At 62.4% G+C, this 16,004-nt stretch overlaps 1 protein-coding gene across 2 annotated transcripts in view; it reads right to left on the bottom strand.

Moving 5' to 3' along the window:
* Nucleotides 1–16,004, bottom strand: part of TPP1 (tripeptidyl peptidase 1) — a 63,420-nt gene that overhangs the window by 21,212 nt on the left and 26,204 nt on the right. For both annotated transcript variants that reach the window (XM_075917303.1, XM_075917304.1), the window contains exon 7: nt 12,374–12,572. In XM_075917303.1, the coding sequence (XP_075773418.1) occupies nt 12,374–12,572 (199 nt within the window). The remainder of the gene's footprint in view (nt 1–12,373; nt 12,573–16,004) is intronic.

Below are 16,004 nucleotides of genomic sequence, written 5' to 3'. Positions count from 1 at the left end.
AAGGGTCAGGGGGACACGGGCAGGCCTATACCGGGTGGGGATACCGGCTGTGTGAGGAGGGTCAGGGGGACACGGGCAGGCCTATACCGGGTGGGGATACCGGCTGTGAGAGGAGGGTCAGGGGGACAAGGGCAGGCCTCTACCGGGTGGGGATACCGGCTGCGTGAGGAGGGTCAGGGGGACACGGGCAGGCCTATACCGGGTGGGGATACCGGCTGCGTGAGGAGGGTCAGGGGGACACGGGCAGGCCTATACCGGACGGGGATACCGGCTGTGAGAGGAGGGTCAGGGGGACAAGGGCAGGCCTCTACCGGGTGGGGATACCGGCTGCGTGAGGAGGGTCAGGGGGACACGGGCAGGCCTATACCGGGTGGGGATACCGGCTGTGTGAGGAGGGTCAGGGGGACACGGGCAGGCCTATACCGGGTGGGGATACCGGCTGCGTGAGGAGGGTCAGGGGGACACAGGGGCAGGCCTATATCGGACGGGGATACCGGCTGCGTGAGGAGGGTCAGGGGGACACGGGCAGGCCTATACCGGGTGGGGATACCGGCTGTGTGAGGAGGGTCAGGGGGACACAGGGGCAGGCCTATATCGGGTGGGGATACTGGCTGCGTGAGGAGGGTCAGGGGAACACGGGCAGGCCTATATCGGGAGGGGGGGATACCGGCTGTGTGAGGAGGGTCAGGGGGACACGGACAGGCCTATATCGGGGAGGGGGGGGGATACTGGCTGTGTGAGGAGGGTCAGGGGGACACGGGCAGGCCTATATCGGTGGGGGGGGGGGGATACTGGCTGTGTGAGGAAGGTCAGGGGGACACAGGGGCAGGCCTATACCAGACGGGGATACCGGCTGTGTGAGGAGGGTCAGGGGGACACAGGGGCAGGCCTATACCGGACAGGGATACCGGCTGTGAGAGGAGGGTCAGGGGGACACGGGCAGGCCTATATCGGGGGGGGGGATACTGGCTATGTGAGGAGGGTCAGGGGGACACGGGCAGGCCTATATCGGGGGGGGGGGGGATACTGGCTGTGTGAGGAGGGTCAGGGGGACACAGGGGCAGGCCTATACCAGACGGGGATACCGGCTGTGTGAGGAGGGTCAGGGGGACACAGGGGCAGGCCTATACCAGACGGGGATACTGGCTGTGTGAGGAGGGTCAGGGGGACACGGGCAGGCCTATATCGGGGGGGGGGGGATACTGGCTGTGTGAGGAGGGTCAGGGGGACACAGGGGCAGGCCTATACCGGACGGGGATACCGGCTGTGAGAGGAGGGTCAGGGGGACACGGGCAGGCCTATATCGGGGGGGGGGATACTGGCTGTGTGAGGAGGGTCAGGGGGACACAGGGGCAGGCCTATACCGGACGGGGATATCGGCTGTGAGAGGAGGGTCAGGGGGACACGGGCAGGCCTATATCGGGGGGGGGGATACTGGCTGTGTGAGGAGGGTCAGGGGGACACAGGGGCAGGCCTATACCGGACGGGGATACCGGCTGTGTGAAGAGGATCAGGGGGACACGGGCAGGCCTATATCGGCGGGGGGGGGGGGGATACTGGCTGTGTGAGGAGGGTCAGGGGGATACAGGGGCAGGCCTATACCGGACGGGGATACCGGCTGTGTGAGGAGGGTCAGGGGGACACAGGGGCAGGCCTATACCGGACGGGGATACCGGCTGTAAGAGGAGGGTCAGGGGGACACGGGCAGGCCTATATCGGGGGGGGGGGGTGGGGATACCGGCTGTGAGAGGAGGGTCAGGGGGACACGGGCAGGCCTATACCGGGTGGGGATACCGGCTGTGTGAGGAGGGTCAGGGGGACACGGGCAGGCCTATATCGGGGGGGGGGGGGGGGATACCGGCTGTGTGAGGAGGGTCAGGGGGACACGGGCAGGCCTATACCGGGTGGGGATACCGGCTGCGTGAGAAGAGTCAGGGGGACACCGGCAGGCCTATACCGGACGGGGATACCGGCTGCGTGAGGAGGGTCAGGGGGACACGGGCAGGCCTATACCGGACGGGGATACCGGCTGCGTGAGGAGGGTCAGGGGGACACGGGCAGGCCTATACCGGGTGGGGATACCGGCTGCGTGAGGAGGGTCAGGGGGACACAGGGGCAGGCCTATACCGGGTGGGGATACCGGCTGCGTGAGGAGGGTCAGGGGGACACAGGGGCAGGCCTATACCGGGTGGGGATACCGGCTGTGTGAGGAGGGTTAGGGGGACACAGGGGCAGGCCTATACCGGGTGGGGATACCGGCTGCATGAGGAGGGTCAGGGGGACACGGGCAGGCCTATACCAGGTGGGGATACCGGTTGTGAGAGGAGGGTCAGGGGGACACGGGCAGGCCTATACCGGGTGGGGATACCGGCTGTGTGAGGAGGGTCAGGGGGACACAGGGGCAGGCCTATACCAGGTGGGGATACCGGCTGCATGAGGAGGGTCAGGGGGACACGGGCAGGCCTATACCAGGTGGGGATACCGGTTGTGAGAGGAGGGTCAGGGGGACACGGGCAGGCCTATACCGGGTGGGGATACCGGCTGTGTGAGGAGGGTCAGGGGGACACAGGGGCAGGCCTATATCGGACGGGGATACCGGCTGCGTGAGGAGGGTCAGGGGGACACGGGCAGGCCTATATCGGGTGGGGATACCGGCTGTGAGAGGAGGGTCAGGGGGACACGGGCAGGCCTCTACCGGGTGGGGATACCGGCTGCGTGAGAAGAGTCAGGGGGACACGGGCAGGCCTATACCGGGTGGGGATACCGGCTGCGTGAGGAGGGTCAGGGGGAAACAGGGGCAGGCCTATACCGGGTGGGGATACCGGCTGCGTGAGGAGGGTCAGGGGGAAACAGGGGCAGGCCTATACCGGGTGGGGATACCGGCTGCGTGAGGAGGGTCAGGGAGACACAGGGGCAGGCCTATACCGGGTGGGGATACCGGCTGTGTGAGGAGGGTCAGGGGGACACGGGCAGGCCTCTACCGGGTGGGGATACCGGCTGCGTGAGGAGGGTCAGGGGGACACGGGCAGGCCTATACCGGGTGGGGATACCGGCTGCGTGAGAAGGGTCAGGGGGACACGGGCAGGCCTATACCGGGTGGGGATACCGGCTGTGTGAGGAGGGTCAGGGGGACACGGGCAGGCCTATACCGGGTGGGGATACCGGCTGTGAGAGGAGGGTCAGGGGGACAAGGGCAGGCCTCTACCGGGTGGGGATACCGGCTGCGTGAGGAGGGTCAGGGGGACACGGGCAGGCCTATACCGGGTGGGGATACCGGCTGCGTGAGGAGGGTCAGGGGGACACGGGCAGGCCTATACCGGACGGGGATACCGGCTGTGAGAGGAGGGTCAGGGGGACAAGGGCAGGCCTCTACCGGGTGGGGATACCGGCTGCGTGAGGAGGGTCAGGGGGACACGGGCAGACCTATACCGGGTGGGGATACCGGCTGCGTGAGGAGGGTCAGGGGGACACGGGCAGGCCTATACCGGGTGGGGATACCGGCTGTGTGAGGAGGGTCAGGGGGACACGAGCAGGCCTATACCGGGTGGGGATACCGGCTGCGTGAGGAGGGTCAGGGGGACACAGGGGCAGGCCTATATCGGACGGGGATACCGGCTGCGTGAGGAGGGTCAGGGGGACACGGGCAGGCCTATACCGGGTGGGGATACCGGCTGTGTGAGGAGGGTCAGGGGGACACAGGGGCAGGCCTATATCGGGTGGGGATACTGGCTGCGTGAGGAGGGTCAGGGGAACACGGGCAGGCCTATATCGGGAGGGGGGGATACCGGCTGTGTGAGGAGGGTCAGGGGGACACGGACAGGCCTATATCGGGGAGGGGGGGGGATACTGGCTGTGTGAGGAGGGTCAGGGGGACACGGGCAGGCCTATATCGGGGGGGGGGGGATACTGGCTGTGTGAGGAAGGTCAGGGGGACACAGGGGCAGGCCGATACCAGACGGGGATACCGGCTGTGTGAGGAGGGTCAGGGGGACACAGGGGCAGGCCTATACCGGACAGGGATACCGGCTGTGAGAGGAGGGTCAGGGGGACACGGGCAGGCCTATATCGGGGGGGGGGGATACTGGCTATGTGAGGAGGGTCAGGGGGACACGGGCAGGCCTATATCGGGGGGGGGGATACTGGCTGTGTGAGGAGGGTCAGGGGGACACAGGGGCAGGCCTATACCAGACGGGGATACCGGCTGTGTGAGGAGGGTCAGGGGGACACAGGGGCAGGCCTATACCGGACGGGGATACCGGCTGTGAGAGGAGGGTCAGGGGGACACAGGGGCAGGCCTATACCAGACGGGGATACTGGCTGTGTGAGGAGGGTCAGGGGGACACAGGGGCAGGCCTATACCGGACGGGGATACCGGCTGTGAGAGGAGGGTCAGGGGGACACGGGCAGGCCTATATCGGGGGGGGGGATACTGGCTGTGTGAGGAGGGTCAGGGGGACACAGGGGCAGGCCTATACCGGACGGGGATATCGGCTGTGAGAGGAGGGTCAGGGGGACACGGGCAGGCCTATATCGGGGGGGGGGATACTGGCTGTGTGAGGAGGGTCAGGGGGACACAGGGGCAGGCCTATACCGGACGGGGATACCGGCTGTGTGAAGAGGATCAGGGGGACACGGGCAGGCCTATATCGGGGGGGGGGGGGGATACTGGCTGTGTGAGGAGGGTCAGGGGGATACAGGGGCAGGCCTATACCGGACGGGGATACCGGCTGTGTGAGGAGGGTCAGGGGGACACAGGGGCAGGCCTATACCGGACGGGGATACCGGCTGTAAGAGGAGGGTCAGGGGGACACGGGCAGGCCTATATCGGGGGGGGGGTGGGGATACCGGCTGTGAGAGGAGGGTCAGGGGGACACGGGCAGGCCTATACCGGGTGGGGATACCGGCTGTGTGAGGAGGGTCAGGGGGACACGGGCAGGCCTATACCGGGTGGGGATACCGGCTGCGTGAGGAGGGTCAGGGGGACACGGGCAGGCCTATACCGGGTGGGGATACCGGCTGCGTGAGGAGGGTCAGGGGGACACAGGGGCAGGCCTATACCGGGTGGGGATACCGGCTGTGTGAGGAGGGTTAGGGGGACACAGGGGCAGGCCTATACCGGATGGGGATACCGGCTGCGTGAGGAGGGTCAGGGGGACACGGGCAGGCCTATACCGGGTGGGGATACCGGCTGTGTGAGGAGGGTCAGGGGGACACAGGGGCAGGCCTATACCGGATGGGGATACCGGCTGCGTGAGGAGGGTCAGGGGGACACGGGCAGGCCTATACCGGGTGGGGATACCGGCTGTGTGAGGAGGGTCAGGGGGACACAGGGGCAGGCCTATACCAGGTGGGGATACCGGCTGTGTGAGGAGGGTCAGGGGGACACAGGGGCAGGCCTATACCAGGTGGGGATACCGGCTGCATGAGGAGGGTCAGGGGGACACGGGCAGGCCTATACCAGGTGGGGATACCGGTTGTGAGAGGAGGGTCAGGGGGACACGGGCAGGCCTATACCGGGTGGGGATACCGGCTGTGTGAGGAGGGTCAGGGGGACACAGGGGCAGGCCTATATCGGACGGGGATACCGGCTGCGTGAGGAGGGTCAGGGGGACACGGGCAGGCCTATATCGGGTGGGGATACCGGCTGTGAGAGGAGGGTCAGGGGGACACGGGCAGGCCTCTACCGGGTGGGGATACCGGCTGCGTGAGAAGAGTCAGGGGGACACGGGCAGGCCTATACCGGGTGGGGATACCGGCTGCGTCAGGAGGGTCAGGGGGAAACAGGGGCAGGCCTATACCGGGTGGGGATACCGGCTGCGTGAGGAGGGTCAGGGGGAAACAGGGGCAGGCCTATACCGGGTGGGGATACCGGCTGCGTGAGGAGGGTCAGGGAGACACAGGGGCAGGCCTATACCGGGTGGGGATACCGGCTGTGTGAGGAGGCTCAGGGGGACACGGGCAGGCCTCTACCGGGTGGGGATACCGGCTGCGTGAGGAGGGTCAGGGGGACACGGGCAGGCCTATACCGGGTGGGGATACCGGCTGCGTGAGAAGGGTCAGGGGGACACGGGCAGGCCTATACCGGGTGGGGATACCGGCTGTGTGAGGAGGGTCAGGGGGACACAGGGGCAGGCCTATACCGGGTGGGGATACCGGCTGCGTGAGGAGGGTCAGGGAGACACAGGGGCAGGCCTATATCGGGTGGGGATACCGGCTGTGAGAGGAGGGTCAGGGGGACAAGGGCAGGCCTCTACCGGGTGGGGATACCGGCTGCGTGAGGAGGGTCAGGGGGACACGGGCAGGCCTATACCGGGTGGGGATACCGGCTGCGTGAGGAGGGTCAGGGGGACACGGGCAGGCCTATACCGGGTGGGGATACCGGCTGTGAGAGGAGGGTCAGGGGGACAAGGGCAGGCCTCTACCGGGTGGGGATACCGGCTGCGTGAGGAGGGTCAGGGGGACACGGGCAGGCCTATACCGGGTGGGGATACCGGCTGCGTGAGGAGGGTCAGGGGGACACGGGCAGGCCTATACAGGACGGGGATACCGGCTGTGAGAGGAGGGTCAGGGGGACAAGGGCAGGCCTCTACCGGGTGGGGATACCGGCTGCGTGAGGAGGGTCAGGGGGACACGGGCAGACCTATACCGGGTGGGGATACCGGCTGCGTGAGGAGGGTCAGGGGGACACGGGCAGGCCTATACCGGGTGGGGATACCGGCTGTGTGAGGAGGGTCAGGGGGACACGGGCAGGCCTATACCGGGTGGGGATACCGGCTGCGTGAGGAGGGTCAGGGGGACACAGGGGCAGGCCTATATCGGACGGGGATACCGGCTGCGTGAGGAGGGTCAGGGGGACACGGGCAGGCCTATACCGGGTGGGGATACCGGCTGTGTGAGGAGGGTCAGGGGGACACAGGGGCAGGCCTATACCGGGTGGGGATACCGGCTGTGTGAGGAGGGTCAGGGGGACACAGGGGCAGGCCTATACCGGGTGGGGATACCGGCTGTGTGAGGAGGGTCAGGGGGACACAGGGGCAGGCCTATACCGGACGGGGATATCGGCTGTGTGAGGAGGGTCAGGGGGACACGGGCAGGCCTATACCGGATGGGGATACCGGCTGCGTGAGGAGGGTCAGGGGGACACAGGGGCAGGCCTCTACCGGGTGGGGATACCGGCTGCGTGAGGAGGGTCAGGGGGACAGAGGGGCAGGCCTATACCGGGTGGGGATACCGGCTGTGTGAGGAGGGTCAGGGGGACACGGGCAGGCCTATACCGGGTGGGGATACCGGCTGTGTGAGGAGGCTCAGGGGGACACGGGCAGGCCTATACCGGATGGGGATACCGGCTGCGTGAGGAGGGTCAGGGGGACAAAGGGGCAGGCCTATACCGGGTGGGGATACCAGCTGCGTGAGGAGGGACAGAGGGACAGGCCTATATCGGGTGGGGATACCGGCTGTGAGAGGAGGGTCAGGGGGACACAGGGGCAGGCCTATATCGGGTGGGGATACCGGCTGTGAGAGGAGGGTCAGGGGGACACGGGCAGGCCTCTACCGGGTGGGGATACCGGCTGCGTGAGGAGGGTCAGGGGGACACGGGCAGGCCTATACAGGACGGGGATACCGGCTGTGAGAGGAGGGTCAGGGGGACACGGGCAGGCCTCTACCGGGTGGGGATACCGGCTGCGTGAGGAGGGTCAGGGGGACACGGGCAGGCCTATACCGGGTGGGGATACCGGCTGTGTGAGGAGGGTCAGGGGGACACGGGCAGGCCTATACCGGGTGGGGATACCGGCTGCGTGAGGAGGGTCAGGGGGACACAGGGGCAGGCCTATACCGGACGGGGATACCGGCTGTATGAGGAGGGTCAGGGGGACACGGGCAGGCCTATACCGGATGGGGATACCGGCTGTGAGAGGAGGGTCAGGGGGACACAGGGGCAGGCCTATACCGGATGGGGATACCGGCTGTGAGAAGAGGGTCAGAGGGAAACAGGGGCAGGCCTATACCAGACGGGGATACCAGCTGCGTGAGGAGGGTCAGGGGGACACAGGGGCAGGCCTATACCGGGTGGGGATACCGGCTGCGTGAGGAGGGTCAGGGGGACACGGGCAGGCCTATACCGGGTGGGGATACCGGCTGCGTGAGGAGGGTCAGGGGGAAACAGGGGCAGGCCTATACCGGACGGGGATACCGGCTGCGTGAGGAGGGTCAGGGGGACACAGGGGCAGGCCTATACCGAACGGGGATACCGGCTGCGTGAGGAGGGTCAGGGGGACACAGGGGCAGGCCTATACCGAACGGGGATACCGGCTGCGTGAGGAGGGTCAGGGGGACACAGGGGCAGGCCTCTACCGGGTGGGGATACCGGCTGCGTGAGTAGGGTCAGGGGGACACGGGCAGGCCTATACCGGACGGGGATACCGGCTGCGTGAGGAGGGTCAGGGGGACAGAGGGGCAGGCCTATACCGGGTGGGGATACCGGCTGTGAGAGGAGGGTTAGAGGGACAGAGGGACAGGCCTATACCGGACGGGGATACCGGCTGCGTGAGGAGGGTCAGAGGGAAACAGGGGCAGGCCTATACCGGGTGGGGATACCGGCTGCGTGAGGAGGGTCAGGGGGACACAGGGGCAGGCCTATATCGGACGGGGATACCGGCTGCGTGAGGAGGGTCAGGGGGACACGGGCAGGCCTATACCGGGTGGGGATACCGGCTGCGTGAGGAGGGTCAGGGGGACACGGGCAGGCCTATACCGGGTGGGGATACTGGCTGTGTGAGGAGGGTCAGGGGGACACAGGGGCAGGCCTATACCGGACGGGGATACCGGCTGTGAGAGGAGGGTCAGGAGGACACAGGGGCAGGCCTCTACCGGACGGGGATACTGGCTGTGTGAGGAGGGTCAGAGGGAAACAGGGGCAGGCCTATACCGGGTGGGGATACCGGCTGTGTGAGGAGGGTCAGGGGGACACGGGCAGGCCTATATCGGGTGGGGATACCGGCTGCGTGAGGAGGGTCGGGGGACACAAGGGCAGGCCTATACCGGATGGGGATACCGGCTGTGTGAGGAGGGTCAGGGGGACACGGGCAGGCCTATACCGGACGGGGATACCGGCTGCGTGAGGAGGCTCAGGGAGACACAGGTGCAGGCCTATATCGGACGGGGATACCGGCTGTGTGAGGAGGGTCAGGGGGACATGGGCAGGCCTATATCGGGGGGGGGGGGGGGGGGGGGAGAGATACTGGCTGTGTGAGGAGGGTCAGGGGGACACAGGGGCAGGCCTATATCGGGTGGGGATACTGGCTGCGTGAGGAGGGTCAGGGGAACACGGGCAGGCCTATATCGGGAGGGGGGGATACCGGCTGTGTGAGGAGGGTCAGGGGGACACGGACAGGCCTATATCGGGGAGGGGGGGGGATACTGGCTGTGTGAGGAGGGTCAGGGGGACACGGGCAGGCCTATATCGGGGGGGGGGGGGGATACTGGCTGTGTGAGGAGGGTCAGGGGGACACAGGGGCAGGCCTATACCAGACGGGGATACCGGCTGTGTGAGGAGGGTCAGGGGGACACAGGGGCAGGCCTATACCGGGTGGGGATACCGGCTGTGTGAGGAGGGTCAGGGGGACACGGGCAGGCCTATATCGGGGGGGGGGATACTGGCTGTGTGAGGAGGGTCAGGGGGACACAGGGGCAGGCCTATACCGGACGGGGATACCGGCTGTGAGAGGAGTGTCAGGGGGACACAGGGGCAGGCCTATACCGGGGGGGGATACCGGCTGTGTGAGGAGGGTCAGGGGGACACAGGGGCAGGCCTATACCGGACGGGGATACCGGCTGTGTGAGGAGGATCAGGGGGACACGGGCAGGCCTATATCGGCGGGGGGGGATACTGGCTGTGTGAGGAGGGTCAGGGGGACACAGGGGCAGGCCTATACCGGACGGGGATATCGGCTGTGAGAGGAGGGTCAGGGGGACACGGGCAGGCCTATATCGGGGGGGGGGATACTGGCTGTGTGAGGAGGGTCAGGGGGACACAGGGGCAGGCCTATACCGGACGGGGATACCGGCTGTGTGAGGAGGATCAGGGGGACACGGGCAGGCCTATATCGGGGGGGGGGGGGGATACTGGCTGTGTGAGGAGGGTCAGGGGGATACAGGGGCAGGCCTATACCGGACGGGGATACCGGCTGTGTGAGGAGGTCAGGGGGACACAGGGGCAGGCCTATACCGGACGGGGATACCGGCTGTAAGAGGAGGGTCAGGGGGACACGGGCAGGCCTATATCGGGGGGGGGGGTGGGGATACCGGCTGTGAGAGGAGGGTCAGGGGGACACGGGCAGGCCTATACCGGGTGGGGATACCGGCTGTGTGAGGAGGGTCAGGGGGACACGGGCAGGCCTATACCGGACGGGGATACCGGCTGCGTGAGGAGGGTCAGGGGGACACAGGGGCAGGCCTATACCGGACGGGGATACCGGCTGCGTGAGGAGGGTCAGGGGGACACGGGCAGGCCTATACCGGGTGGGGATACCGGCTGCGTGAGGAGGGTCAGGGGGACACAGGGGCAGGCCTATACCGAATGGGGATACCGGCTGCGTGAGGAGGGTCAGGGGGACACGGGCAGGCCTATACCGGGTGGGGATACCGGCTGTGAGAGGAGGGTCAGGGGGACACGGGCAGGCCTATACCGGGTGGGGATACCGGCTGTGTGAGGAGGGTCAGGGGGACACAGGGGCAGGCCTATACCAGGTGGGGATACCGGCTGTGTGAGGAGGGTCAGGGGGACACAGGGGCAGGCCTATACCAGGTGGGGATACCGGCTGCATGAGGAGGGTCAGGGGGACACGGGCAGGCCTATACCAGGTGGGGATACCGGTTGTGAGAGGAGGGTCAGGGGGACACGGGCAGGCCTATACCGGGTGGGGATACCGGCTGTGTGAGGAGGGTCAGGGGGACACAGGGGCAGGCCTATACTGGACGGGGATACCGGCTGTGTGAGGAGGGTCAGGGGGACACAGGGGCAGGCCTATACCAGGTGGGGATACCGGTTGTGAGAGGAGGGTCAGGGGGACACGGGCAGGCCTATACCGGATGGGGATACCGGCTGCGTGAGGAGGGTCAGGGGGACACAGGGGCAGGCCTATACCGGACGGGGATACCGGCTGTGTGAGGAGGGTCAGGGGGACACAGGGGCAGGCCTATACCGGGTGGGGATACCGGCTGTGTGAGGAGGGTTAGGGGGACACAGGGGCAGGCCTATATCGGACGGGGATACCGTCTGCGTGAGGAGGGTCAGGGGGACACAGGCAGGCCTATACCAGGTGGGGATACCGGCTGCGTGAGGAGGGTCAGGGGGACACGGGCAGGCCTATACCGGACGGGGATACCGGCTGTGTGAGGAGGGTCAGGGGGACACGGGCAGGCCTATACCGGGTGGGGATACCGGCTGCGTGAGGAGGGTCAGGGGGACACGGGCAGGCCTATACCGGGTGGGGATACCGGCTGCGTGAGGAGGGTCAGGGAGACACAGGGGCAGGCCTATATCGGACGGGGATACCGGCTGCGTGAGGAGGGTTAGGGGGACACAGGGGCAGGCCTATATCGGACGGGGATACCGTCTGCGTGAGGAGGGTCAGGGGGACACGGGCAGGCCTATACCGGACGGGGATACCGGCTGTGTGAGGAGGGTCAGGGGGACACGGGCAGGCCTATACCGGACGGGGATACCGGCTGTGTGAGGAGGGTTAGGGGGACACAAGGGCAGGCCTATACCGGACGGGGATACCGGCTGTGTGAGGAGGGTCAGGGGGACACGGGCAGGCCTATATCGGGGGAGGGGAGGATACCGGCTTGAGAGGAGGGTCAGGGGGACACGGGCAGGCCTATATCGGGGGGGGGGGATACTGGCTGTGTGAGGAGGGTCCGGGGGACACAGGGGCAGGCCTATACCGGACGGGGATACCGGCTGTGTGAGGAGGGTCAGGGGGACACAGGGGCAGGCCTATACCGGACGGGGATACCGGCTGTGAGAGGAGGGTCAGGGGGACACGGGCAGGCCTATATCGGGGGAGGGGGGATACTGGCTGTGTGAGGAGGGTCCAGGGGACACAGGGGCAGGCCTATACCGGGGGGGGGGGGATACCGGCTGTGAGAGGAGGGTCAGGGGGACACGGGCAGGCCTATATCGGGGGGGGGGGATCCTGGCTGTGTGAGGAGGGTCAGGGGGATACAGGGGCAGGCCTATACCGGAGGGGGTACCGGCTGTGAGAGGAGGGTCAGGGGGACACAGGGGCAGGCCTATATCGGGTGGGGATACCAGCTGTGTGAGGAGGGTCAGGGGGACACGGGAAGGCCTATATCGGGGTGGGGAGAATACCTGCATTGCTGAAGACCCAGGTGGAGATGTTGGCACCTGAGCTCATGATGTACTCCACATCCAGACTGGCCTCTAGCCCCGCCTTTCCCGACCCTTGGTGCCCGACCACCTGGTCCACCTGGGAGCGGTGCCCAAAGCTCCTTGCGAAGAGCTGCATGAACTCAGCCAGGTCCGCAGGGTGAAAATACTGCTCTAGGAACTGTGGGGACAAGAAGCGAGGCTGTAATGTTCTGCACTCTGCCTGGACTCCCAGACCTGGATACAGGCCAGAAGCGAGCACAAGCTCTGCAGGGATCCCACAGGCTGTCCCTAAGCCTGCTTCACACAGGCCAGGCACTCTTATGCGACGTGTGTAACCCTGGGTACATGGGAACAGACCAGACACTGTTACGGGGCGGATATAACCACAGACTGAGGTGGAGATGGATGTTGGAGAGGGACACGTTGAGAGTTGCTGGGTTAGGTTCAAAGGGATAGAAAACAAGGGTGATGTCTACTACAGGCCACCTACCCAGGTGGAAGAGGTGGATGAGGCTTTTTTTAAACAACAAACAATCATCCAAAGCCCAAGATTGGGTGGGGATGGAGGAAGTCAGCTATCCAGACATATGTTGGGAAACTAACACAGCAGGGCACAGGCTATCCAACAAGTTCTTGGACTGCATTGGAGACCACTTTTTAATTCACAAGGTTTAGAAAGGTACTTGGGGGGAACCTGTTCTAGATTTGATTTTAACAAATAGGAAGGAGCAGGTTGAGAATTTGAAACTGGAAGGCGGCTTGGGTGAAAGTGATCATGAAATCACAGAGTTCATGATTCTAAGGAATGGTAGAAGGGAGAACAGCAAAATAGAGACAGTGGATTTCAGGAAGGCAGATTTTGGTAAGCTCAGAGAGCTGGTAGGGAAGGTCCCATGGGAAGCAAGACTCAGGGTGTGTCTAGACTACTGAGTTTTGTCGACAAAAGTGGACTTTTGTCGACAAAACTAAACCTGCGTCTACACTACCGCTGAGTTCTGTCGACATAACGTTGACAGAACTCAGCAGTTTTGTCGACGCTGGTAAACCTCATTTTACGAGGCATAACGCCTTCTGTCGACAGAGTTCTGTCGACAGAAGGTGTTATTGCCTGTAGGGTTGCGTCTAGACTACAGGGTTTTGTCAACAAAGCAGCTTGCTTTGTCGACAGAACTGAATGTGTCTAGACGCTCTATGTCGACAGAAGTTTTGTCGACAGTATCTGTCGACAAAACTTCCGTCGACAAAACCCTGTAGTCTAGACGTACCCTCAGAGAAAAAACAACTGAAGAGAGTTGGCAGTTTTTCAAAGGGACATTCTTAAGGGCCCAAAAGCAAGCTATTCTGCTGCATAGGAAAGATAGAAATTATGGCAATAGGCCGCCTTGGCTTAACCAGGAGATCTTGCATGATCTAAACATCACAAAGGAGTAATATAAAATGAGGAAACTAGGATAAATTACAAAGGATGAATATAAGCAAACAACACAGGAATGCAGGGTCAACATTAGGAAGGCAAAGGCACAAAATGATCTTAATCTAGCTAGAGACATACAGGGTAACAAGAAGACATTCTATAAATATATTACAAGCAAAAGGAAGACCAAGGACAGGGTAGGCCCATTTCTCCGTGAAAAGAGAGAAACAATAACAGGAAACTTGGAAATGGCAGAGTTGCTCAATGACTTCTTTCTTTCGGTCTTCACCAAGAAGTCTGAAGAAGGAATGCCTATCACAGAGAATGCTAGTGGGAAGGGGGTAGGTTTAGAAGATAAAATTAAAAAAGTACAAGTTAAAAATTACTTAGAAAAGTTAGATGTCGGCAAGTCACCAGGGCCTGATGAAATGCATCCTAGAATACTCAAGGAGCTGACAGAGGAGGGATCTGAACCTTTAGCTATCATTTTTGGAAAATCATGGAAGTTGGGAGAGATTCCAGAAGACTGGAAAAGGGCAAACAGAGTGCCTATTTGTACAAAGGGAAATAAGAACAACACAGGAATCTACAGACCAGTCAGTTTAACTTCTGTGCCAGGAAAGATAATGGAGCAGGTAATTAAGAAATTCATCTGCAAACACCTGGAAGATAATAAGGTGATAGGGAACAGCCAGCATGGGTTTGTAAAGAACAAATCATGTCAGACCAATCTGATAGCTTTCTTTGATAGGACAACGAGTCTTGTGGATAAGGGAGAAGCGGTGGATGTGGGATACCTAGACTTTAATAAGCAGTGCTCGACAAATAGTGTAATATACTCGCCCATGGTGAGTAGATTACACCCTGGAAGAGCCGGCGCAGAGCAATCTGCGCATGAGCAGAGCACAGAACCGCGCGGCTGGCGAGTGGGTCTTGCCGCCGTTCGGCGAGCCCTGTTAATAAGGCATTTGATATGGTCTCATAAGATCTTCTTATCAACATACTGGGCACATACAACTTAGATGGGGCTACTATAAGGTGGATGCATAACTGGCTGGATAACCCTTCTCAGAGAGTAGTTATCAACAGTTCACAATCCTGCTGGAAGGGCATAACAAGTGGGGTTCTGCAGGGGTCTGTTCTAGGACCAGTTCTATTCAATATCTCCATCAACAATTTAGATATTGGCATAGTGAGTACACTTATTAAGTCTGCAGATGATACCAAGCTGGGAGGGGTTGCGACTAATCTGGAGGATAGGGTCATAATTCAAAATGATCTGGACAAACTGGAGAAATGGTCTGAGGTAAATAGAATGAAGTTTAAAAAAGATAAATGCAAAGTGCTCCACTTAGGAAGGAACAATCCGTTTCCCACACACAGAATTGGAAGCGACTGTCTAGGAAGGAGTCCTGCAGAAAGGGATCTAGGGGTTATAGTGGACCACAAGCTGAATATGAGTCAGCAGTGTGACGCTGTTGCAAAAGAAGCAAACATGGTTCTGGGATGCATTAATAGGTATGTTGTAAGCAAGTTGTCACGTTACTGGAATTTGAGGGAAGCAGCCAGATCATGGCTGCACCCATAGATGGGGGTGCTGGCCCCAACAATGGTATAAAAGGGGGCCATGTGGGGTACTGAATGGGAGCTTATTGTTTGCTGATCCTGTGTACGCTATTTATGTGAGTGTATAATGTCTGTGTGTGTAGGTAAGAATCTGTAATCTGTGTGAAAGCTGAATATTTCTCTGAATGTGGTTGAGCATTGCTACGGACAGGCTGATTAGCGAGGCCCTGTGGGACAATGGCACTCGATGAGCCAAGGACACACCTAAAGCATGAGGGCGGACACCTAAGAGCTGCCAGCAGAGAGAGGCTGAGGGCCAGGTGACCGGCTTCAGCCAAGAGGAGGCCAGGAAGGGGGTCTAAAGAGGCCATGTGGTCGATGCCATTTTGTTCTCAGCTCAGCACTTCATCCCAGAGGCAGCACTGCAGGGATCGAAGAGCCCGGAAGACCTGTGAACCCATCCTGATCCTAGGATGTGCAACAAGAACTTTTAAACCAGCAGCTGTAACATCTCTGCTAGAGCCTGCATCGAGAACTGGGATATTCGATGCATGTAACGTACTATTCCTTTAACAACCTCACTCTCATGCTTTTCTTTCTTGTGATAATAAATCTTTAGTTGTTAGATGC

Source organism: Pelodiscus sinensis, unplaced genomic scaffold (assembly GCF_049634645.1).
Source record: "Pelodiscus sinensis isolate JC-2024 unplaced genomic scaffold, ASM4963464v1 ctg95, whole genome shotgun sequence".
NCBI classification, from domain to species: domain Eukaryota; kingdom Metazoa; phylum Chordata; order Testudines; family Trionychidae; genus Pelodiscus; species Pelodiscus sinensis.
This window is presented reverse-complemented; position numbering and strand designations above follow the sequence as displayed.